General features: G+C 43.3%; 7 protein-coding genes across 7 annotated transcripts; 3 read left to right on the top strand and 4 right to left on the bottom strand.

The window, feature by feature from the left end:
* The first annotated feature begins 735 nt into the window (after positions 1–735).
* On the top strand, positions 736–2,645 carry BDB00DRAFT_927119 (major facilitator superfamily domain-containing protein). The gene is made up of 9 exons (XM_053128867.1): positions 736–799; positions 895–976; positions 1,080–1,110; positions 1,195–1,252; positions 1,339–1,413; positions 1,508–1,780; positions 1,890–1,964; positions 2,092–2,189; positions 2,299–2,645. The coding sequence occupies exons 1-9, from the start codon at positions 751–753 to the stop codon at positions 2,617–2,619; spliced, it is 1,062 nt and encodes a 353-aa protein (XP_052982022.1). The 5' UTR covers positions 736–750; the 3' UTR covers positions 2,620–2,645.
* Positions 2,646–2,870: 225 nt separating this feature from the next.
* Positions 2,871–4,812, top strand: BDB00DRAFT_811576 (Neurochondrin-domain-containing protein). The gene is made up of 6 exons (XM_053122646.1): positions 2,871–3,116; positions 3,200–3,353; positions 3,439–3,572; positions 3,655–3,875; positions 3,934–4,030; positions 4,117–4,812. Exons 1-6 carry the CDS (start codon positions 2,915–2,917, stop codon positions 4,683–4,685), a joined length of 1,377 nt encoding a protein of 458 aa, XP_052982023.1. The 5' UTR covers positions 2,871–2,914; the 3' UTR covers positions 4,686–4,812.
* Positions 4,813–4,959: 147 nt separating this feature from the next.
* Positions 4,960–8,265, bottom strand: BDB00DRAFT_882263 (uncharacterized protein; the record flags this gene model as incomplete). The annotated part of the gene is made up of 1 exon (XM_053128137.1): positions 4,960–8,265. The coding sequence occupies one exon, from the start codon at positions 8,263–8,265 to the stop codon at positions 4,960–4,962; it is 3,306 nt and encodes a 1,101-aa protein (XP_052982024.1).
* Positions 8,266–9,795: 1,530 nt separating this feature from the next.
* Positions 9,796–14,451, top strand: BDB00DRAFT_192295 (uncharacterized protein). The gene is made up of 9 exons (XM_053116419.1): positions 9,796–10,000; positions 10,106–10,331; positions 10,528–10,815; positions 10,922–11,125; positions 11,238–11,457; positions 11,549–12,079; positions 12,184–12,657; positions 12,775–13,879; positions 14,003–14,451. Exons 2-9 carry the CDS (start codon positions 10,294–10,296, stop codon positions 14,416–14,418), a joined length of 3,276 nt encoding a protein of 1,091 aa, XP_052982025.1. The 5' UTR covers positions 9,796–10,000; positions 10,106–10,293; the 3' UTR covers positions 14,419–14,451.
* Positions 14,452–14,930: 479 nt separating this feature from the next.
* Positions 14,931–15,482, bottom strand: BDB00DRAFT_927123 (uncharacterized protein; the record flags this gene model as incomplete). Its single annotated transcript, XM_053128868.1, has 1 exon — positions 14,931–15,482. One exon carries the CDS (start codon positions 15,480–15,482, stop codon positions 14,931–14,933), a length of 552 nt encoding a protein of 183 aa, XP_052982026.1.
* Positions 15,483–16,587: 1,105 nt separating this feature from the next.
* On the bottom strand, positions 16,588–19,271 carry BDB00DRAFT_945293 (methylmalonate-semialdehyde dehydrogenase). Its single transcript, XM_053129506.1, has 7 exons — positions 19,031–19,271; positions 18,731–18,890; positions 18,304–18,622; positions 18,177–18,196; positions 17,403–18,072; positions 17,048–17,301; positions 16,588–16,904 (listed from the first exon to the last, which is right to left on the bottom strand). The coding sequence occupies exons 1-7, from the start codon at positions 19,066–19,068 to the stop codon at positions 16,752–16,754; spliced, it is 1,614 nt and encodes a 537-aa protein (XP_052982027.1). The 5' UTR covers positions 19,069–19,271; the 3' UTR covers positions 16,588–16,751.
* A 377-nt stretch (positions 19,272–19,648) lies between these two features.
* On the bottom strand, positions 19,649–21,175 carry BDB00DRAFT_811592 (12-oxo-phytodienoic acid-like protein). The gene is made up of 2 exons (XM_053122647.1): positions 20,302–21,175; positions 19,649–20,216 (listed from the first exon to the last, which is right to left on the bottom strand). Exons 1-2 carry the CDS (start codon positions 21,007–21,009, stop codon positions 19,797–19,799), a joined length of 1,128 nt encoding a protein of 375 aa, XP_052982028.1. The 5' UTR covers positions 21,010–21,175; the 3' UTR covers positions 19,649–19,796.
* Between the last annotated feature and the right edge of the window lie 3,071 nt (positions 21,176–24,246).

Here is a 24,246-nt window from a genome sequence, read left to right on the forward strand (position 1 = left end):
TTATTTTTGCCAAAACATAGATCAAGTATGTGTCCTTAGGCACGAAAGAGGGTATAGTGACAAGCACTATAGTAAATACCATATGTGTTGCTGTAGGATTGCAGACTGGTGCAAAGCTCTTAATGCACATACAACTCTTCTCATCATTTCAATTACGATCAGGTTCATCATCGTCACCCGCAAACATTGTGGTCAGCACTTGTAAATATTCACGTATCATAAAGCAAGTTTGACGCACAGACGGACCTCACTTCACATTTTTAGAATGTAAAGCAACTCATAAATCGAATCATACGGCGACCTTTCTTGAAAGACAATGAGAACTGACATCATCTTGACTACTTTTTTTTATCTTCTTATGTAAGGTCATGGACATTTAGCTTTACTTCTTATTTACTGCTCAACTTTTTTTTTCAACAAGTGATACAGCTCAGGAACATTTGTTTTTGTTTCACTGTTATATCGAACCAGATAATCTAATCTTTCATTCTTGGCTCCTTGACAATTTTGCTCAACAAAACAATCAAGATTCATAGGATTAGCAAACAGTCGTCGTGATTAGCTTTATTATCATCGCGTTACTGAGTAAAAGCAGCTACCAACAAAAAGGGGACGATGATCGGGCGGACGATAATCAAACACAATCGATTCATACGCTATCTGAAATCACAACTATCGATCCGTCCGCCAGTCGACCAATATCCTCGATTGCACAGCCCAACGGTTAAGAATGGTATTATTCTCATTGTAATGTTTTTGGCTGCATTAGCCGGGTTCTCGTGTACCGTTTACTATCCAGGTACATGATATTTCTAAATAGAATCATTTATCGGCTTTGGAGTGCTTCGTGCTGTTGATGATTAATTTTACATCACTCGCCGTACAAAAAATCAGGGATTCCCAACATCATTATGGAATTTAAATCCGTCATCTTTTGTAACGACATTGGTCGCAGCGCTTTTTATGTTCTTCATGGGTATATCACCAGTGCTCTTTGCAGCGCTTTCAGATTTCTACCAAATTAGACGTTTCTTGCTGATAATTTCAATGGTTATTTTTATCATTTCTTCAATCGCCAGTGCGGTCATCAACAACATTTGGGGTCTTGTTGTATTTCGATGACTTCAAGCAATAGGTGCTTCAGCATCCCAATCGGTTGGTCCTGCCTTTATCGCCGATCTCTAATCCATTGAGCAACGTGGGCGTGGATACAGCAAGTTTGTTCTTGGAAATACGTTTGGTCCTCTTATTGGTAAGCGATGTGTAATTACGATAAAACTGAGATGTTATACAGTTCCGGAATTTACATTACATCATATCAACGTACTATATATGTAGGTCCAATGATTGGCGGCTTTTTAGTCATGACTGATTTGACGTGGCGTGCTACATTTTGGTTATGCGCCGGGTTGGGTGGCATTGTACTCGGCGTCACCGTCTTTTTCATGCCAGAGACCTATCGAGACGACCAAAAATTGATGTCGTTACTGATGTCAACAATGAAAAGTCGTCAACAGCGTCATATACGTCTCTGCCACCAACACATCAGTCGAAGGCTCGCATGTACAAGTTCTTGATGACGAAGACAGAGCAACAACGCCCACGATCCACCTAGTGATCGATAGCAAGGATGTGGAAAAGCAACAGCAACGAGAAAAAGAAGGGGATACCCTCGAAGCAGTGATATCATCGTCATCGCAGGAGAAGGACCATGAAAGAGAAAAATCGTTGAATCTATTCCGTCCATTTGCCTTACTTCGGTATCCGAACATTGCATTGAGTTCGTTTGCCGGAGGTGTTGCATTTAATATGATTGTTTCTGCAATCGAAGTTCTCTGTCCTCTTCACTTATGTTGTCATTGGATTTAACTATATAATATGAGCTATAGGTACTGTACTAGCGATAGAGACTGTAATCCCTATTTTGTACGAGCGCATCCATTCATTTAATTCCTGGCAGACAGGTTAGTATTATATTGTTTGATTTTAATCAGATATCGACATTTCATAAAGCAAGCATCTATACCAAAAACATCATAAGATTATAAAAAAGTCTGATGGGAATGGCCATAACAGGCTTATGTTATTCAGGAGGAGGGCTAGGGAACATTTGCGGTGTATTGGTCAACAGCCAGCTTTCTGATCGTTTGCTTTTACGGGCAAGAGGTCGACGCGGAGGACGAGAGAAAGTAGAGGACCGATTTATATTTATGATGTGGCCCTGTCTACTGATCTTTATACCAACGGGTGTGTTGTTGTTCGGCTGGAGCATGGAAAAGCGGCTGTCCTACTGGATAGTGGATACCTATCGTTGCTTTTGGCATACAGACATTCGGAATGAATCAAGTCATGACAGGTGTGAGCGCTTATTTACTGGACGCAGTACCTGGTCGAGGAGCATCGGCTGTAGCTGCTGGAAATGTGATATACAATGTGTTTGCATGTCTATTTGCAGTGGCAGGCACGCCTATGGTGGACTCAATAGGTCCTGGCTACCTCTCAGTTTTTGTCGCTGGTCTAAGCTGGCTTGCAGCTTGCGGTTTAATCATCCTAAAAATTTACGGCCAAAGAATGCGACGACGATCCGGATTCTTGCAAGACAGAGAGCGAGAAGTATAAGTACAACCACCATCACTATGTTCTTTTACCTACTATATGTCATCGTGTATTGTTTAATATCGACCCCATTCATTCTTGTATTGTTGTATGCTTATATGATTCTTACATGGGCTTTAGAAGGATTAAAGGAACTTTAAGATACTTTATTGTGGTTCTTACTAGAAAGAATGGTAGTAGTGTAGCGTGGAGTGACCGGCGAGTATCATATCAGAGGAAAAGAACTACGAATGGATTTTAATATAATGCCGCCACCACTTTTCTCTTTCGTTTTTGACACTCCAACAACACTTGAGTAATGGCAGCCCACAGCTCCACCGCAGAACGATCTGCCGAGATCGATCGATGTCTCGAACTAATCTCACCAGCACAACCCGACGAATCCAAGTTTGTTGGCATGCTCCTCTTGCCTCGACTCTTGAGCCACGATCAAGTCGATCTTGTCCAACGCGTTTTTGACGGCATGAACTTTAAGTTCATTGAACGTTTACTTCGAACATGTAATCATTTATACACACGCTTTTGTTTTGCTATAAGGAGCGTGCACTTCACGTTTATTTCTTTGTGTGCTGATTTACTTTAGCTGCTGTGGATTCAGAAACGGGTCAAGTTCCCGAACCGGTGCTACGAGAGATCGCGATTAACGTTTTGGCTTGTTTTGCTCACTACGAGAATATGGCCTCGAGCAAAATGATGGCCGACCGGATCCCTGCTTTATCGACCGTTTTGAAAGAAGAGTAAGTAGTATGCCAGGGATAATTAGGAGCGTTAGTGTAATGGAAATAGTGTTACTAAAAGTTTTTTTTTCCTTTCCATGAAAAGTGACAAGTCGGATGGTACCAGGGAAGCACTACATATCTTACTATGTGTTAGTGTGACAAAGGAAGGTCTTGTCCGGATGCTGGATCCGGATGTTCTCAAGAATGTTATGGAGCTAGCGGTGGCCACAAAAAATGGTATGCGTGCATGTTCATTATCACAGTATGCATGTCGAGAACAAACCTCTTTTTCAATTATTCTAATGGACGAGGCAAATAGGTCAAGAACAAGAGCTTGGATTTCAGCTTATCCATTCGACCTTTGCACGAGCATGCCATATGTTGCACGAAAAACCAATTCCAAGCCTTGAATCAGCGCTCAAATACTCTTTACCAACCTTGTTCACTGCGTTATCCAAGGTCCTCGCAAACAACCAGGACAAGCTGAAATTCAAAACTCTAAATGTATTAAGCTCCGTGTTGCCGGATGTACCATCAGAGGTATGATTTTAAAAGATTTGTGCAAAACAAGTTGCTAAGTGGAATCCGTGCGACTTAGATTATGCAGAAATTTAAAGAATCAGGACAAGATAAAGTATCACGCTGGTTGCAAGATCTTCGATCTGGATTACGACAGATATTTAGTACTAGGCTTGGTAACAGAAAGACAAAGACCTTGTGATTTGCATTTGAACTTTGTATAGAGATTGACTAAATGACATATTACGGGAATGCATTATAGACGTAAAATATCGGGATCAATCTATGGTAGTAACAGCATGCTTGCTTCAATATTTCGGTCCAGATTGGCTGTTTTCCACTCTAAGAAAAACCAAATCCGAGCGACGGAAAAGTGAAAAGAAGCCTGCCAACAGTGCACCATCCAGCAATGATGCAGATGTCAAGTTCCCAGTGCTATTGATCCATCTGGTTGCGGTCGAAACGCGTGTGATGCTGGACGATATCCATGAACGACGATTAAAATTACACAATCAAGAAGTTGTTGAGGTGGATGCCGAAAAGGAGATGCGCCAGGAAACGATGGTACCCGTCTGTTTTGAAATCCTCGAAGCTGCGATCCAGTATTTGTCCTTGAACTATAGCGAGGATCAAGAAAGTGACATGGACGCAGACATATTGCTTAAGATTCGGACCGTGTTGACTGATACAATGAATATTGTGATGGAACTCTTGAGATTCACACAAGATACCACGACCTCAGATGACGAGCTGGAAGGCGATATGATTGCTCAAGCCAGCATGCGTATTGTCGCGTTGTATTTGGCAGAGGAAGGATACGAGTTGGAATAAATTAAATTATTAGTTCTAGATTACAAATTGAAAATAGTTGAATCATCGGTACAGTGCCTATTCATTGTTACTTTCTGACATACTTGAGCAAGTCTTAAGAGTGTTACACAGCATAATAAGAGTTGGGAATGATGTTCATTTTTTATTATGCAAAACATATAAGTGTATATATGTGCGTGTCGTCTTTTAAATAAGGTGTATGATAATAAAAGAGATGAAAGAAACTATTTTACAAGTGGTGCTTAGAAAAGACAAGAAACAAACGATATAATTTTTAGTACACTTCCAAGATGTACTTTTCCTTCTCCTTCCATTCCTCGATCAGGTTGCCAGCTTCCTTCTCATCGATACCGCCAAAGTGCTTGAGACCGTAGACAACAGCATCCTTGACATCGGGCACGGGCCAAGTAGGACCACAAAGGTAGAAGTGACCGTTCTTGGTAATCAAATAGTCGTGCAGAAGCTCGGCATCCTCCATCATCTTGTGCTGAATGTACACCTTCTTCTTTTGATCACGCGAGAATGCCAAACCCATGTGCGTCAACAGACCGTCAGCGTTATAGGCTTCCAGTTCTTCACCATACAGGTATTCCATGCGACGGTTACGCGAGCCAAAGTACAAGACCATGGGACCAACTTCCTTGCCAGCAGCCTTGACCATGGCACGCTCTTGAATGAAAGCACGGAAAGGAGCCATACCGGTACCGAGACCAGCCATGATGACCGGCTGGGTGTCCAAGGGAGGCAACTTCATCACTGAAGGCTTGATCGAAACAGTAACGTCGGAACCGACCTTCATGTTGGCCAAGTATCTTGTACACTGACCATAGCGTTTCTTCCCAGTTGCACTGACCCAGTCAACGGCGACAACCAACAAGTGGACTGAGTTGGGGAACATCTTTTGAGACGAGGCGATTGAGTAGTGACGAGGCTTGATGGGAGTGATCATGTTGACAAGGGCTTCGACAGGAGGCTTGGCTGAAGTGAATTCGCGCAACAGATCCTCGTAGGTGATCGTGTCATCTACACGCTTCTTGTATTCATCCTTGCCCTCCGCCGATATCAAGAACAACAGCTGCTCCTTTTCCTTGTGGTTGGAAGCATATGAAGCGAGCGATTCGTAGAACTTCTTGGAAGGACGACCAAAGACATCGAGCGTCTGCGCGAACATTTGGAAGATTGTGCGGGTCTCCAACTTGCCAGAATCAGAGTTCTTCACTGAGATCACATCATTACCGTTCAAGCCGTACCAGGCAAGGAATTCATCGACTTCCTCAGTGTCGTTGTGGCCGTGGACACCCAAAGCATCGCCCAAATTATACTTCAAGTTGGAGCCAGTGGTGTCGAATTCCAAATGGAACACGTTACGGTCGTAAGTGGCGGGGGTCAAGCGCTTGTTCTCGCCCAGCTTGATCAAGTAGGTTGATTCGTGAAGGTCTGGACGGACGGAAGTTTCGGTTCCATAGGCTTCCTTGAACATGACTTGCCATGCTGCCTTGTGCCACTTGTTCAACTCGCCATGTTCTTGTTCACCCTCCTCAACGGCAGTCGATGCGTCGCTCTCTTCGTCTTCCTCGCCGAAAACAGCACGGGCCACAGGACGACCGGGCAGAACATTATCGCTGATCTCCAGAATGGTCCATGGGGGCAACAATTCGACGTTAACGATCTGCTTAGCAACAGTGTTGACAAGCGTCTGGATCAACGGTGTCAATTCACGCTTGTTGCCTTGCTCATCCACAACCGAATCCAACTCATGATACAAGCCATTCAAGCGATCAGCAGCCTTGTCAGCCTGGGTCAAGGCCAAGAACACGGCTTCCCAAATAATGTGCGTCGACTTGCGGTGCAGACCCAATTCTTCGGCAATGAGGGAAGCGTCCACTGTGAACAAGTTGATATCCAACTGGGTCAGCTTGAGCTTGAACTCGTTCGTCAAATGTGCTTCGATTTCGTCACCGTGCTTCCAGGGACCGTTCAAGACAACAGTTGCCTTCTTGTTGGCATAGGCCAAAACGTCGTACTCCTTGGTCAAAGCAACGTTGTGAACAGCAATGAAATCGGCCTTGGCAATGACAGGCTTGCTGTTCTTAACAATCTGCGTGTTGACAACGGCGCCACCCAAGCGGTATGCGTCGCGAGTAACTTGCACGGCCACTTGCTCTTCTTGTTGATGCAACAAGTGCGAAACGTGCTGTGCAGCATCAGCACTGCCATCCTGTTCAACGTCCCAGAAGATAGCGCTCCAGATGTTTTGCTCTTGCTTGGGTTCTTCGACGGCTTCCAAGAAGACGCCAGCGGCGAGATCAACAAAGTTCTTTTGTTCGGCTTCCTTGGCCAAAAGGGGAATATGACCAGCGGAGAGATGGCCGAACGAGCTGGCTTGAGCGGTCACCAAATGAGGGCGGGATTGACGGGCCAAGGAACCGAAACGGACAGCAGCAGCAATGTCCAAAAAGAGAGGGCCATTGAATGCAAACAAGCCATCAGTTTGCTCCAAGGCGATGATACGTTGAGCCGACTGGGGCAAGCTGGCAATGAAACCGGCTTCAGACCAAGGACGGTAGAGACGGACAGTGACGAGACCAACCTTGGCATTGGCCTTGCTGACAGCATCAGCGACCGATGAGGTGCCCAAAGCAACAAGGACAGTTTCTGCATCGGCAGCACCGGTATATTCGAAAGGCTTGTAGCCATATTTGGCCAACAAACGTTCAGCTTCAGAGTAGGCATCAGCACCAGATGCCTTGGTATCGTCCAAAGCAGCAGCCAATTGGCTGTAAGACAAAAGCGAGGCCTTTTCAATGTTGACAGAAGAGCCATCAAAGTAGTGGATGACGGGGAGACCGACGGCGCGAGCAAGGAGATGAGCAACGATGGCCATGTCGTGGGCCTCTTGAACGGTGCTGGAGGAAAGCACAATGGCTCCCGAGTTGCGAGCAGCCAAGACAGCATCAACCTGCGAATGAGCTACCAATTCTTGATCGACAGCGTATGCGCCAACGTGGAAAACGACGGGCTGACGAGCCAAAGCAAGAGCATGAATGTTGGGGATCATCGACAACAAGGCTTGGGACGAAGTCAAGACTGAAGCGGTCTTGGTGGTGCTGTCAAGTGCGCCCTGAACAGCCTGCAGAGCACCCTCGCGGGTCTCCATCTCGACAACCTTGACGAGGTTTCCGCGGCTGTTGCGGATAGTCGATTGCCAACCTTTGAGTTCCTGGCCGAGGTGAGTGCCAGCAGCACTGCCGGGATATACAAAGACGAGATCAGACAAGCCATAAGCAACGTAATCGACAGCGTTGTTGACATCAACCAAACGAGTCTTGTCGTCGCTGAACAAGACTTCGAGAGCGTTCTTTACTCGGGACTGAAGCTGCAAAGTGGCTTCTTCGTCGACAACGGTGGTTTGGCTGCCGGCGGTCGAAGCTGTGTCTTCAGCTGCTGTTGTTGCTTCTTTTAGTTGTGCTGTGACGGATTCGATAGCTTCTCTCGACAGTTCGACGGGCTTATGGGCATTGTTGCCCTTGAATGCCTTGCTCTTCACGAGTGCTGCGATAAGAGCAGTGGAGGCGAACATCGTTCGTAGTGTGTATGTGTCAAAAGAAAAGAGTAAAGAAAGAAAAGATCCGGTTCCTTGAAAAAGCAAACAAACACAAAAAAATCAACGATTTCCATCTCATTGGGTAGCACGCCATCGGATCTACTGAGCCATTCATATCCACTGAAAATGGCGCAATCTTCGATGAAATTAAGCTAAAACTTCCGACAACGCATTGGTCTGCAACAATTCGTCCACATCCACAGCGTCCTCGCCGTTGGTCGAGAGACAAGTGCTGCAGAATCTGTCTTTGATCTTGTCGATTCTGAAACCTCCGTTTGATCATAGCTGCTACTGCGCTAATCATGACATAATGAACTCTTTTTTCCTTGTTGCTGATCTTGGATTTGCGTTTGGCAATCGATTAGATCGTCGTTGCAAAAGATGGCATGATCGATTGCTTGTCGTCATTTGAGGCATTTGGATAATGAGTACTATGCTGACTCCCTATAGTATTGGCTGTAGACAGCAACGTCAACGTTACAAAAACTCATTTGCTTAGTAAACCTATTTGCATAAATAATATTCATCCTTATGTCATTTGTCATACAGATACTATCATATTTCACAGAAAATCATGCTTATATTGAATAGCAGTCCTTGCGATTTCAGCAGAAAATTCAACACTTTAAGCCACGCGATTTTGTTATGTTTGCGTTTTGCATCTTGTCCATTTATCGTACATGAAGCTATCTATGCTGAATGTAATTGTTTGGCTGACGCTACACATACAACAATAGGCTAGAACCAAATTCACTACTGAAAGCATCTACAGTACAAAGTATTCTCGTTCATTTACAAATTAGTTAATATGTTCATCTATAACAGTATTGTATGTAGCTTTTCGACCGAAACGGTAATGTAGGAACCCATTGTACGTGGAAAGATTCCTTAATAGCCTTCGTACCAAGGAAAACGCTCAAAAACAGTTGTAATAATTGTGTTGCTTATCTATCTCAATTTTCTCGCTTGAACTTAATGCAATTCATTGTTTCGCAACCCGATAGCACGATGTGTAAGTGTACCTGGCTCAAGGCCATAATGTTTCTATTACCGGCGGCTGTATATCTGATCATTGTGAAGTTTTATGCTAATGGAGAGAATAGATAGTAACAACGATTAAATGTTTTCTTTGCGTCATGGTGAATGAACAACGTGGAAGCTGTAATATATGTGTCTATTCACACACTAGACGGTCAGGCATCGTCCTTTGTGACCGTTTTAATCCGTTTGACAACATTATCTTAAGATAGACTAGTTATGCAGAATGTAACTTTCTCTCGAGACAATATATCATTATCGCAGTTAGGGCTATCCTTTAGCGACTAATCATCATGATGGCCGGCCGACCTCATGAGCACTGTAGTATAATACGGATGTTCATGTTTAAAAAATAGGAATGCTCCAAAGTCTGTTGTGAAGAGTTACACAAAGCGGTAATGGTATCGTTAAAAGTAACGCCAAAGAAGAGCAGAGATACAATATGCTTATATACAACAGGTCCTTAAAATAGTTCGTACTATTGTATTGTTGCTGCAAGAAAATGGTGTCAATACTGGGTTTCTCACACTCAACAACTATACGTACAGGTTGTTGGGTCGCTGTACACCACCACCAGCACCCCTTGATGATATGATGAGTCACAAGGGCAGGGGGGATGGAGTAGATAGTGAAAGCAGCCTACTCTGGCACACCGGCACTGGCAGGTCCGCGGGTAATAATGATGAGCACGTATGCAATATCCAAAATACAACGTCATTCCTTATTTATTTTCTCTTTTTCTTCTTTTTCGTTTTGCTACCTTTTTCACCGATATCAGTAACACCTGGTCTTCCTTAGCATACGCGAATTTACCTCATTTCCCTTCAATCGTTGAGATCGACTTGTATCTTTGTTACTGATCGAGAAAAGAAGAGATCTTCCGCCGACTAACGCCGTCGCCACCGCAGCTACACTGACAGAAAATTCCGCTGTTACTGCAACTGTTTTGACCTTTGCTTTATCATCATGAGTGTTGGTGTTCGAGCTGAACCCAAGTTTTTGAGGTTAGCCTTTTGACTAATACTGCTTTCTATTTGTGCATTCATGTTACGAGTGTGTACGGTTGGGTGGAGGTCCTTTTACCTTGGGAGAGCGAGGGGTGTAAATGCGAGTTCGAGCTGTGGTGCACCAAAGTGAAGTCGCACAGACTGATAAGCTGCATGATTTATCAAAATTTCACCAAACCATCCCATTACTCAGGGATTCGACTTCCTTGGAATACATATCTTCTGGTCTTAGCTGGGTATCCCTTTATTTAGCCTCCAATATCCAAAGACGACGATCAAACGGCTCATTTAGTCTTACGCAACAGCAACAGCATGATCCTCATCTACAGAAACTGATCGACCAACATCAGCAGCATAACGGCGGTGATAAGAAAAACAACGAGTCTTCTTCTTGCTCTAACGTTGAAACGTCACAGTCACATTCTGATGACAGCGAGTTGGTGACTTTTGCTACGTTTCAGATCCAAGATTTTCTATCAAGGTGATCATAAAACGACGAAAAAAAAGACTGTAGATTCCCTTCGCTTAGAAATCGTCTATTAAACAGTTGTGATCTTTTGTAACAAATATCGCGTGCTATGTAATAGCTCTTCTTCTCTGCTTTTGCTACTAGGGTACAAAAATGGATTCCAAATATGGGATGTGACGAGTCCGGAGAACGTGCACGAAACGTGCTCAATACGAGATACAACGGCCAGCGTTGTGCAGTACATGCATATCCTAGCTGAACCGGAACTCCGTCCTGGATGTGTGGATCCCTATGCTGAATTCCGGCCCTTACTGGCAATCATGTAAGCAAGTTTTACCAAGAATTAGGCTTGTAACCTTTGACGAAATTTATCATTTATAATGTTTGTTGCGTCTGCGTGCTAAATTGGTATACTCTGCCTTAAAATCCAACAGTAGCGCGAACAATGACGACCACATTCGACAGTCACCCAATGGAAATCAAAACGACGACGGCTCTTCCCCTTCTCCTCCCAGTATCGCTCAAGCAAACATACCAACAAGGCTACGCATATTTTCCCTTCGTACACAAGAAGTTGTCAAGGAGTTCACGGATCTTGCGGATCAAGGCATAAAAGTGGTCAACTTGCAGAGCAGCTCACGCTCAATTGCTTTGGTTATTATCTCTTCTCTCCTGTTCAAATTGCTTATGCTTTTTCATGCTCAGTAACATTACGTTAACATACAGTTAACCATCTATTATGTAGGGTTGTATTAGAACTGAGGACCAGGCAGCTTCGCTTAACATTCTTTCTGCGCTAGATCTAGAACAACAAGGCAATCCACTAACTGATGTTTATTATCATCACCATCCTTCTTCAACAAGCCCTGTTTTTGCACTTGGATCACGATATATTGCCTATGCCACTACAGCTACCAGCTCAGATCGCTCAACGAACATGGGTTTCCTGAGTCACGTTGTCAATGATAAGGACGTTAAGGGTGCTGTCAAAGACATCGCCAAAGAAGTTGTTCATGGCGTCAGGTCATTGAGCGTATACAGCTATGATTCGATCTCCAATTACTTTGCAAGTACTGACAGCCCGACGTCACCTGCATCTGCAAACGGTGTATATAGCAGCAATAATGAAATCACTGGTGCGATAAATGGTAGCAACAATATTGGTGCAGAAGCAGGACGACGGCAACGCAGACCGAGCTCAAGCATCAGTGGCAGCAATGGAGGGATACTGTCTGATTGTTCTTCAGCTTCTTCCTCACAACAAGGAGCAGGATGGGTAAAGTCATTACTATTTTTGTTTTTAGGGGGTCAATGAATACATTATGCATTGTATAATTATATCAAACTGACCCAAGGGGAAGTAAACTTAAATGCAAGTAGATTATGATCCGAGATTTGCAGAAAATACAATCTGTGTGCACCCATTTTCAGGCCCACACTAAGCATGCCATTACGTCCCTTACATTCAATCCGTCTGGAACGCTGCTTCTGTCAGCATCAAACCAAGGACATAAATTTCACGTTTTCTCGCTTGCTTCGTCCTCATCGTGGTCACCACCAGCATCATCATCATGGGCACCTACAACAGGAGAGCTATCAGTAACGCATTTATACAGCTTATCGCGTGGAATTACAGACGCACAAGTGGATGACGTACAGTTCTCAACGGATTCGCTTTGGTGTGCAGTCAGTACTGCGCGTGGAACAACCCATGTTTATCCAATTAATCCATATGGAGGCCCAACTGAAATTCCTGGTCACGTGCAAGGCAAAGTTGTTAATTCAAAGCACCATCTATATCCTACCGCTGCTGCTGATTACAATCATAATCACCGACGCACGACCTCCAACTCGGTAAGTCGGTACATTCCTTAGTGTATATGGATATCTTGAACGGTCAAAAGGAAACGGACTTCTACGTGCACTACCAACAGTACTAATCACTCCATCTAATTTTTCTTAAAAAAGAAGTTTACTATACTTAATTCGGTTGCTCGTATCAAGCAAAGACGATCGATGCAAGCCGATATTCAAGACTTTCATAATAGCACTGCGTTTTCTACATCACAATCATGCACGCCGTCAAAGGCGTCCCTAGAAGCAGAAAATCAGCATCATCGCCCTGATCAGCCAAGTGCAATGATAGCCAATGCAGGAATACTTGCAGCAAAGCAGCGATACCGTGCCAAGTTAGCAACGCAGTTTCTTCCTGTAAGCAAGACACCATATTTACTTAGTGGCTCATCGATTCCGGATGCGGCACGTCGAGCATGGGCATCATCCTGGAAAACGCAGGTTTCCAGTTTAATAAACTCTCCAGGCAATACGAATTGGAAAACGTATTTACCCTGCAACGATCGATGGACAGCACTAAACACTCATGACGACCGCCATAACGACAATCGATTATTTGGATTTGATGAGGAAGAAGAGCAGCAGCAGAACCAGCGAGGCGATGACGGTAATGGTGATCATCATTTCGGAGCTGCTACTGCAGGCTACCAAGACATGTATTCGGTTCATCCAGATGGCATCCTTACTTTACACCGTTGCTGGCTCACACAATCATTAGTCAAAAAGCGGGAAAGCGGGCGCATTGTTGAAAAACTTGAGCTGAACGTAAAAGAGGGAGACGTGGCGGAATGGCGGGTCACACGCAAGCCGGATTGGGATCAAATTAAGATGAACTGCGACGCTTATCAAAAAAAGAAAAAACAACATCATCAACAAAGAAGAGCATCTGCAGGTGGAAATGGAGGGGGAGGATGGTTATCGTACGCAGAAATTGCCACATATGATGATGCTGTATTTGACAAGCCATTATGGAGTCATCATTATCCACATATAAGCTTCCATACATATGCTACTACTACTACTACCGCAGCAATGTATACTGATGATGGTGACGATCTTTTGTCAGAAAACGGTGGTCATCAGTTTGTTCCTCCTACAAATCCACTCGTTCTTACGCAAGACGCACCAGAGCCTTATGCAAGTCGAGTCGACCGCGTTGGAAGAACGGCAGCGGCTGCAAAAGACGGGGCGGTGCTGGATGATGCCTTGTTTGAATTAGAAGGTATAGCAAACTTCATTGTTTGGTATTGCCAAGTTGGTGTTACTAAACCAATCTCCTCTACCCGGACCCCCTCTTTCCTCAACAACGCAACCCCCTTTACACTGCAAATTTCATACGAAACAGAAAATCTTTCGAATGCCATGGCAAGCTCCTTATCGCCATCACCGTCTGGGTTCTTTGGTACAAGTGCTGGATCGGCTGCGCTTCGACTTCTTTCTCCGAGTGCTGGATTAGCAACCTCCGGAACGGCTCATAGTGGAGGTGGATTGGCCGATCCACTGTCTTTTGAAAGTGCATGTCTAGTGAACGTCTGTAATACACAGTCATCCTATCCGAACAGCAGGACCAGTAATAGCAACACGATGGAGAATGCTCACCATCCCCACAGCGATACTGCTACCTCGACGACTACCACAGAGCAACATCACCAGCTTACGTTCAATCATGAAAAAGAACAAGTATACTCGCCTGATGGAGATAACGAAATTGCGTCACCACATGATTCGGTCCTTGTGGAAGATACCGATCTTTGTGTCTAGGCAGCCACCCACAGTATTTCAGCAGATTTAGAACGCTCTCGCTATCGTTTGCAATGATGCATATATCAATCTACCTCTGCGCCTGTTTTTGCTTCTTGTAGCATTTCATTCCAACAAAAAGCGACATTTTGTACATAACATTTTCGATTCTTACTTTTGAACACATACACCACATCACGCATCCCAATTACAGTACTTCCGCTTACTGTGACTACTACCCTCTCTATTTTTTTACTTTGTCTAATAAAGATGCAGCAAATGAATTTCTGTTTCCAGTTTCAAGCGATACTATAATGATGAAAAGTGGGTCGAGTATGTACGGTTCAAGATGATGTGGAGGAGGGCTGATTATAGTACAAATGGTGTAATGGCAATGCGTTGGGATTGTATTACTCTACAGCTATTATTTAGAGCTACTGCGTTATTGTTGTTGTTGCCCATGATGATGCGCGTTGATAAACTTCTTTTTTCTTTTGTTTCTGGTAATCAGGATCTAGTCTTAAAGTTATTACTTATTGAGATGTTGGTCTTGTCACTGCAACAGGGGGCTGCTGTACTATGACGCTTGTGAGCTGAGGATAGTTCAAGTGCTGCTCTTGTTGCTCATGATGGACTGGCGTTGTTCCTTCTGAGTTATACGGAATTTCTTCGTGTCGATGGTTTTGAGATTCTATATGGTCTTTGCCTTGCTGTTGCTGCAGTTGTTGCGAGTCATAATGAACGGTCGAAGCAGATGATGACCAAGATCCAAGCGACGGTGATGATTGATGATTGTTGCCATTATACACAGTGCCATCATTTGAAGAACAATCGTACTGCTGTTCGTGCTGTTGTTGTATTTTACGACATCGTTCCGAAATAATTCTGTTATTTATACTTTGGCGGATTCGGGAACAGTGTAGAATGCAACATGTAATTAGGACAAGTGCAACAATAATTGCTATTGTGACGGGACCGACGGCCGATGTAGGAATGTGAGGAGCGTAGGTTGGGTGATGGACCGGATGCTCGGTGTTTGTTATTGTCGGCACTGTTGCTGCTGTTGTTGCGGATACGGTGGACATGGAGGCATATATCTAATTGTAAGGTGAAGAATAAAGGTGATTATGGATAGGAACGAAAAAAGAAAGAGAGAAGAAAGAGAAGGTCTGGATTCTTTATTTGGGCTAGGAGTTTCAAGAGAAACAATGGGTGGTTTTTGTGTGCGTACGGGAGCAAACGCAAAAGTGAGCTTACATGGAAGGAGAAAGAGAGGGAAAACCCACGCCACAGTAGTTGTATGTGTTTGGACTACGTATATAACGCAAGCTGTAGCTAGATGAAGAACAGATCACTAGCGGGTGACGGTCTCGCCTTTGGCTATATGAAAAGGAAAGAAAGAAACGTGGTATATCCCCTTCTTCTCTTCTAACGACAAGCGATCATACCCCTTACGCCCCTCTTGTTCTCTCTTTATATATAGGCTAGTAAAGGTAGAGTCGTCAATGGCCCCGATTTCTTCTGTATATGTATATATAGATATACTGTATTCGGGAAAAAAATAAAAATAAAATGGAGTAGCTCTCAACATGCTATGTTTATCGTCTACCCATCTCCACAACGTGTACTGCACTTCGACTATGTATGCAATAGGTATTTTTTATTGGAGGCAGCAAAGCTCGGAACTATAGGTGACGGCGAAAATTTGCATTTTTCAACTGACATAACCTGTTGTGTACATGTTTACAAAAGTCAATCACAGCAACATGGCAGCTATTATGGTGTACTTCATACTAAGTCCGATGGGAAGATGTAAAACGGGTATGTTCTAGTATTTTAGGGGAGGATATTCGGGGAGCTGATGATGGTCCATGACTCTAAATATAATAAAAATAAATAGTTGGCCCTGCATAAAGTTTATCATATACAGATACGATGAGCTACTGCTATGTGCGTTTTGTAATATACCAGTACATAGTAGAACATCAATTATTATATTCCAATGAATAGCGCACCATCATTAAAAGAAAACTGGAGAGAAAAGAACGAGAAAGCTACCACAAGCAAAATCCCCTAAGTAATTTCTAGCGAATAGGGATTCAGTCGATTCTTACTCCTCATCTCCAGAACTATGATGAGTAGTACACATATTCACGGTGTCACTATGTATAAATGATGTGACATTGTTCAGGAGAAGAGAAAGTACCAGCATCAAGATATGTCAATGATGTTTGTAATGTATTTTATTATGTATGTGCATATTTTGGTTTTTGTTGTCATTGATATGTACCGTTCTACGTATATGTACTATCAAAAGGGAAAAGATATAGTATGGGTGATGCTTTTTTTTTGGTTCACTGCATGGTGGGCATAGCGACGCTGGAGCGAGTGTGAGTAGCATCGGTCTCCTTCCAGAGAGCAGTGACAGTCTTAGGCTTGGTGTAGAAGTGAAGACCGCTCTTGCCATAGAAGTTCATGTCACCCAAGATGGATCCACGGCTACCAGTCTATTATAATATTCATATTTTTTAGAAAGAGTTCGTCAGTAACATATCAGAGCTTCCTGCAGCCGGCAATCACGTACATCCGCCCATCCAATTCGCACAAAAACAAAAGAGCATAGATATGAATAATGAGGTGCAATACTTACGAAGGAGAAGGGTGGAACGGGCACAGGGATGGGAACGTTGATGCCAACCTGGCCGACATCGATCTCATGCTCGAACTTGCGAGCAATGGGGCCCGAGTTGGTGAAGACGGCGGTACCGTTACCATAGGGGTTAGCGTTGACCAATTCAATAGCCTCATCCAAAGTGTCAACATTTAAGCAGACCAAGACAGGTGCAAAGATTTCTTCACGGTAGCACTCCATGTTAGTCTTGACATCAGTGATGATAGTAGGACCTATAAACACACATGAAAGTCATAATTAGACTAGGTAGGTCAAACGATGATCCGTGATGACGGGGTGGGGATACGTGGGGAAATCATTCCTTCAATCTTACCAACAAAGTTGCCCTTTTCGTAACCCTTGACGACAATACCGCGACCATCCAACAAGATGTTGGCACCTTCATCAGCACCGCTCTGGACTAAACGTTCTGCACGTTCCTTTGCCTGCACAGTGATCACTGGACCCAAATCAACTTCAGGGTCCATACCATAACCGACTTTGAGTTGTCTGGCACGTTCAGCCAATTCAGGCAACCATTCCTTGGTCTCACCCACCATGACCAATGTGCTCAAAGCCATACAGCGCTGACCAGCAGCACCGAAAGCAGCGCCAGCAATAGCATTCAAAGTGGCGTTCTTATTGGCGTCTGGAAGCACAACAGCGTGATTCTTGGCACCCAGGTTGGCTTGGACACGCTTGCCGTTGGCGTTACCACGTGTATAAATGTGCTGACCAGCGCGATCGGAACCAACAAACGAGATAGCCTTGATCTCAGGAGCATCGCAAATGTAGTTCACACAGTCCACGGAGCCGTGAACAATGTTCAAAACACCCTTAGGGACACCAGCTTCGGCAGCCAATTCAGCCAACATCATCATGGCACCGGGATCGCGCTCAGAAGGCTTCATGATGATCGAGTTACCAGCGGCAATAGACAAGGGGAACATCCAGAGAGGAATCATGGCTGGGAAGTTGAATGGGCAGATACCAGCAGTGACACCCTAAATTACATATAGGATATATGAATGAGTAATTGCCGTCCATCCAATAGCAGCTACAGTTACTACTTCCGCTACTATCTCATCATGTAATAACTCTCACTTACCAATGGCTCACGGTACATGTCTGAGATAAGCAGCAGAGTGCCCCAGTTAAAAAAATGGGAATTTAAACGTCAGTATACCCGCTATCTATATGAAGCCTAATTCTGATTTCATAATAATACCACGTACATGTCTCCATATCTTTTGCGACAGTCAACTTTTCACCCATCAAGCCAGTGGTCAAACCGCAAGCTTGCTCAACGACCTGAAGACCACGGAAAACATCACCCTTGGCGTCAACAAAGGTCTTGCCCTGTTCCTCTACAATGTTTTCGGCAATTTTGTCCTGGTTTTGACGAATCAAGTACTGCAAGTCCATCATGACACGTTGACGCTGCAATGCGGTTGTCTTCTTCCATTCTTTGGCAGCATAGGCGGCTGACTTGGTAGCTTCTTGTAACTCTTCTTGCGTGGTTTCGGGAACCATACCGAGGAGTTCTTGAGTGGCCTATGCGTAAAAAAAATCATTACATAAAAACCGAGTTTCAAAGGTTAATTTTTCCACATTATGTCAGGATCTATGAAGTTAGTGAAAGGAAGGAAGAAAAATACATACAGGGTTTCTCAACTCAATCCACTTGCTAGCCTGCGACTCAGTAAACTCGCCATTGATATAGTTCTTAACGTTGGGGGCTGTGGACGACTGGCTAGCAGCAGCAGCATGTTGAAGAGCGGGGAAGTTTGTAGAGAAGCTTCGGCGAGCAACTGGAGATGCTCTATGGGAAAGAGGCGCGCATTGTCATTATACAGGGACTTGAATGAGTGTCATTGCCACTGGCAGCACGCGGCTGCGGGGGAAATGGGGAGGTTGGGATAAACATTTTGAGCGGAAATGAACTAGTAGAAGAAACTGTACCTGATTAACGATGGCGACTTTAGGACAGCAGACAACATTGTATGTTTTGTGAGAAAGGGTTAGAGAAAAGAAAAAGAAAGCAAGAAAAGACAAGGGCACTTGCAACTCGAGCTAACTGCAAGATTTGTAACAGGTCGACACCGTGCGAAATTTTGAAAAGTGGGGGCCAACCTTAATCGCTTACTTTCAACTAGACTCTTGCCTATATTCGGAAGCTATTCTAAAATCAGGCGCATAGCAGCCGGTAAGAGCATACAAATTATGCAATGTACATCGTAGAAGACTGCATCAAAGCAACACAATAACCTCGCAATAGCTACCTCCTCGATGAATAATAGGATTTGCTATCAGCTTCAGAACGACTCACAGTGGTCGTATCGTATAAGGTAAGCATAATAAGAGGTCCGATGACTATTCTTGCAGTATAAAGAACAAGCTCTCCTTCTATTGGTCTTTGCTTAGTGTGTGTACTGCGCTTGCTGAACCGTAGTTAAAGAACGAGAGTGAAGTTTATCACTGTCTGTGTAAGGGTCGATTAAACGATTTGGCGTAACATGTATGCGGATAGGAAAGAGAACGTTTTTCATGCACTTATCATGCTTGCACTGACACCACCGACTTATATTCAGTTGGTGAAGCACAAAAAGATTATACACGCACTCATCGCCCCGACATCTCACAAGAAAAATGGGCCTGGTAATTACATCTTTTATTCAGCGTGAGTTGTACCTTAAGAGATTGCTGCATAATTAAAATTGGAAGACTTCTAAAGATTTGCTTTGGTAGAAGAAGTGGCTGGGTCATAAAAAGGATAGTCAGTATAGCCAACAGCTCCCTGGCTGTAAAATGTCTTGCGGTTGTATTTTGTCAAAGGCCAGCCATTCTTGAGACGCTCAACAATATCAGGGTTAGCGATAAATGCTCTACCAAATACGATCAGATTGCCAGTTTCGTCTGCGATCTTGGCGGCCAATTGAGGGTTGGTCGTGTATCCGCCGGCAGATAAAAAGGTACCCTTCCAAACACGTCGGAATGGATCCAAGCTATTGGCGGTATCGTTACGCGTTCTGCGAGAAAAGTCATCGCGAGGCTCAACCATATGAATATACGCCATTTTGCCATGACGGGCCTGGAGCTGCTCAACTAAGTAGCCCCAAGTGTCGTAAGGAGTGTCGTCATAGATTTGCTTGAAACACGTAAAAAAATTATGTAAGCGTTCAATTTCCTAAAATAAACCCACAGTCTTGACCGTTTCCTTCGCCTCTTCTTACGTTAGCTTCACTCCAAGGAGACAAGCGAATGCCAACACGTTCTGCACCAACGGCATCAGTCACAGCCTTGACAACCTCGAGAGCCATGCGTGTACGATTTTCGATTGAGCCACCATACTGATCCATTCGCTTGTTACTACAACTGTTTGTGAATTGATCAATCAAGTAGCCGTTGGCACCGTGAATCTCAACACCATCAAAGCCAGCAGCAATGGCGTTTTTAGCAGCCTGTGCATAGTTCTTGATCACAGACTGTATTTCTTCGACGGTCAGTGCGTGTGGCACCTCGTTGTCCTTTTTCGAGTACATATTACGACCCTTCATAGCAATGGGTGAAGCACTGACGGGTAATACATTGTTGGGCAAAATAGCAGATGCAGTGACACGACCGACATGCCAGAGTTGCAAATAAATGACACCACCCTTGGCGTGGACAGCATCAGTGACAGGTTTCCAACCTTCGACTTGCATCTTGCTGTATATTCCCGGAGCACCAGGGTAAGCGCCGGCAGTGGGCGAGATAAAGGTAGCCTCAGAGATTAAAAGGCCACCTTTGGTTGCTCGTTGAGCGTAATATTCTTGCTGTAATGCTGTAGGTACGTGGTTTTCGTCGCTTCGAAACCGGGTCAATGGAGCAAGTACGACTCGATGGTCAAGCTGAGTTTTGCCGATCTTGATGGGTTGAAACAGTGCAGAGTTGGAAGCCATTATTTAGCGTGCTTATGATTGGATTACTGGGAACGTCGTTGTCTAATGGTGTTCGTGTTAATGTAAAACAAGAAGAAGATTAGAGAGATGGGAACGTATTGTTGGATCCACCATATCTTCACTTTTATATCATTCGCTGTTCCAAAAAGAAAACTTCGGGAACCGGGTTTGTAATCGTGCCTGAATCTTCGACTTGGTCTTTTGCTGAGTAATCAAAATAACCCATATATTGCTATCCGCATAGTTGACATTGTCATAGTTTTTGTGCTGCTGCAGTCCGTTGTGGATGTTTGCTTCTGTGCTAAAGTACTCTGGTAGACGCTGGTAATGGATTTTTAGTCGGGCCAGCTTTGTGCAGCTGTGGGGCATATAGAAGTGGTAATCGCATTCGCACGGCCTACTGGGTCACAGTTCGTGTTTCCTTTCTGGGCGACCCCAGTGTCAAGCATGAATGCCAATTACTCAAGCGAATTGCTTTTTCTTATGCTTATACCATCATATAGTTCCGGTGCAATCCAGGGTAAAATTTAGCTGACGGCCATAACATCTTACTATTTCAGCTGGATATATATGACAAGGAATTAACCAGATTGATCAGTAATGATGCCTTTTCTTTAGGGCATCCTGGCTTCAATCTATCGATAAGCTTAGTCATGAGTTATGTATCGTATAATCACACCGGCCGCTATATATACCATCAATATATTATTCCTCATCAAATTTTTAAAGAGATGTTTATATGATTTTTGCCTTCATCAGTAATCATCATCATAAAATATTTTATCTCCTAAAACAAGGAACCATACTCTTCAGTCCTTTTTCTTAAATTCAAATTGTACAAGTTTGATCTATAATAGATTTCACAGGGACATATAGCGCAAGTTTTAATTATGAGAGTAAAAAGAAATTAGGCCTATAAAAAAACGCAAGATTAAAGTCATGTATGTATGATACACAGCTTAAGCAAAGTTTATATATTTGCATTATACTATGAGAAGTGCTACGGGTACGAGTTTTTTTTCTTACGCGTACGAGTTTTTCTAAGCGGGTTTTTAAGGTGGTTGTGTTGTGAAACCTCATATGGCCAATCCGATTGCCGTCTTACACGTACGAGTTTTTTGCTAAAGGAACTGAACAGCATATGCGTACGAGTTTTTGTCTACCCATCAGTCTTCCCTTTTTTTAGATGGCCTTGTCAAAATAACTAGCTATTGTCATACTTCTTGATGTAAAATTGCTCATTTAATCGGCGTAATGGATTTAATTACGCTGTTCTTTTCGAAATCTTACAGGATTCTGTTCTGCCACTATACAGTGATGGCATATACAAGTTTTGCATTCCTTCTTTTCTTTAAGTTCTTGGCCTTTTCCCAATATTAGATGGCACACTAAGCTCGATATCAGGTTTCTAATAAATCTAGCAATTCATTTGTTTGTGTGGAGGAGTTTTCTACCGAGTCCACATAGGTAACAATCACTTATAAAAGAACTCTGGGCAGCGCTCTTTTACGCGTACGAGTTTTTTAATCTGGTTCCACGTGTAAAACATTCCCTGAGCATAAGCTGTTGCAGTAGGGAATCGGTGTTTATTATAAAAAGGTAAAAGGCAAAAGAAGACATAAGAGATTTAAGACGCTAATTCATGTGAGAGTAAGTATAAGGTGAACAACGGTAATTGTGTCGAAAGAGAAAAATAGAAATGAAATGGAGGAGAGATTAACAAATGGGTTGTTACAACAAGATATTATCGGGAAAAAGGTAATGAAAATTGTCAATACTATTTATACATTTCTAGAAACAATGGAACGAAATATGCACTTTTCCACATGCGAGTTCGTGCATAAGACGTGAGATTTTCAACACCTTCTATCTGCATTAGATCCCCATTCATTTAGATTTTTGCTCCTTCTACAGTACCTTCTTCCAGATCGTCAGCTATAGATAAAATGGCTGTTTCGGGTGCAAGGATCATTTGAATGTAAGTCATGTATGTAAGGCGCAATGTTTCGATGTTAGAGTTTTGGTCTTATTATGAAGTAGGAAGCCAGTACTTACCCTCACTATTATTTCTACTTAATATATCAGATCATAGTCTTTCTACATTTGAAAAGCATATGGTTCTCGAAAGTACAGTGAGCAAGTCTCCTATGAACCTCCAACTTCCTATGGAGCTGTTTGAACGGTCTTCAGATTAAAAAATAACTCACTGTAACCAGGCTTAAGAAAAGTCGTACCCGTAAGCAGATAGCTGTCAAAATTTGTCCCAGGTAGTTATGATCCACGTGGAACCAGGTTAAAAAAACTCGTACGCGTTAGCAGATAGCTGTCAAAATTTGCCCCAGCTAGTCATGATTTACGTAGAACCAGGATAGAAAAAACTCGTACGCGTAAGCAGACAATTGTCAAAATCTGTCCCCGCTACTTATGATTTACGTGGAAACAGATTAAAAAAAAAACTCGTAAGCGTAAAAGAGCGCTGCTCAGAGTTCTTTTATAAGTGATTGTTACCTATGTGGACTCGGTAGAAAACTACCTCCACACAAACAAATGAATTGCTTGATTGATTAGGATCCTGATATCGAGCTTAGTGTTCCATCTTATATTGGGAAAAGGCCAAGAACTTAAAGAAAAGAAGGAATGCAAAACTTATATATGCCATCACTGTATAGTGGCAGAGCAGAATCCTGTAAGATCTCAAAAAGAACAGCGTAATTAAATCCATTACGCCAATTAAATGAGCAGTTTTACATCAAGAAGTATGACAATAGCTAGTTATTTTGACAAGGCCATCTAAAAAAAGGGAAGACTGATGGGTAGACAAAAACTCGTACGCATATGCTGTTCAGTTCCTTTAGCAAAAAACTCGTACGTGTAAGACGGCAATCGGATTGGCCAAATGAGGTTTCACAACACAACCACCTTTAAAAACCCGCTTAGAAAAACTCGTACGCGTAAGAAAAAAAACTCGTACCTGTAGCACTTCTCTTATACTATTAGCTTATCTAGGTTTTGCGTGTATCACTCAATCAGCAACAATCACATCTTATATTGGAAATCATGCAAGTACTCCTTTTCTTCTTTTTCGCGCGCTCTTGCACTGGTGCTATGGCTGATTAAAGATGGCTCAAGTTTTATTATTAGCCAGCAAATAGTTATACAACTTTGCTTAATGGACAAATAACGTGGATTATGTAGTTGAATCTGTTATCAATATTTTCGTCCACATACATAAATCGT

Source organism: Zychaea mexicana, assembly GCF_025766255.1.
Source record: "Zychaea mexicana strain RSA 1403 chromosome Unknown BDB00scaffold_18, whole genome shotgun sequence".
Classification (NCBI taxonomy): domain Eukaryota; kingdom Fungi; phylum Mucoromycota; class Mucoromycetes; order Mucorales; family Lichtheimiaceae; genus Zychaea; species Zychaea mexicana.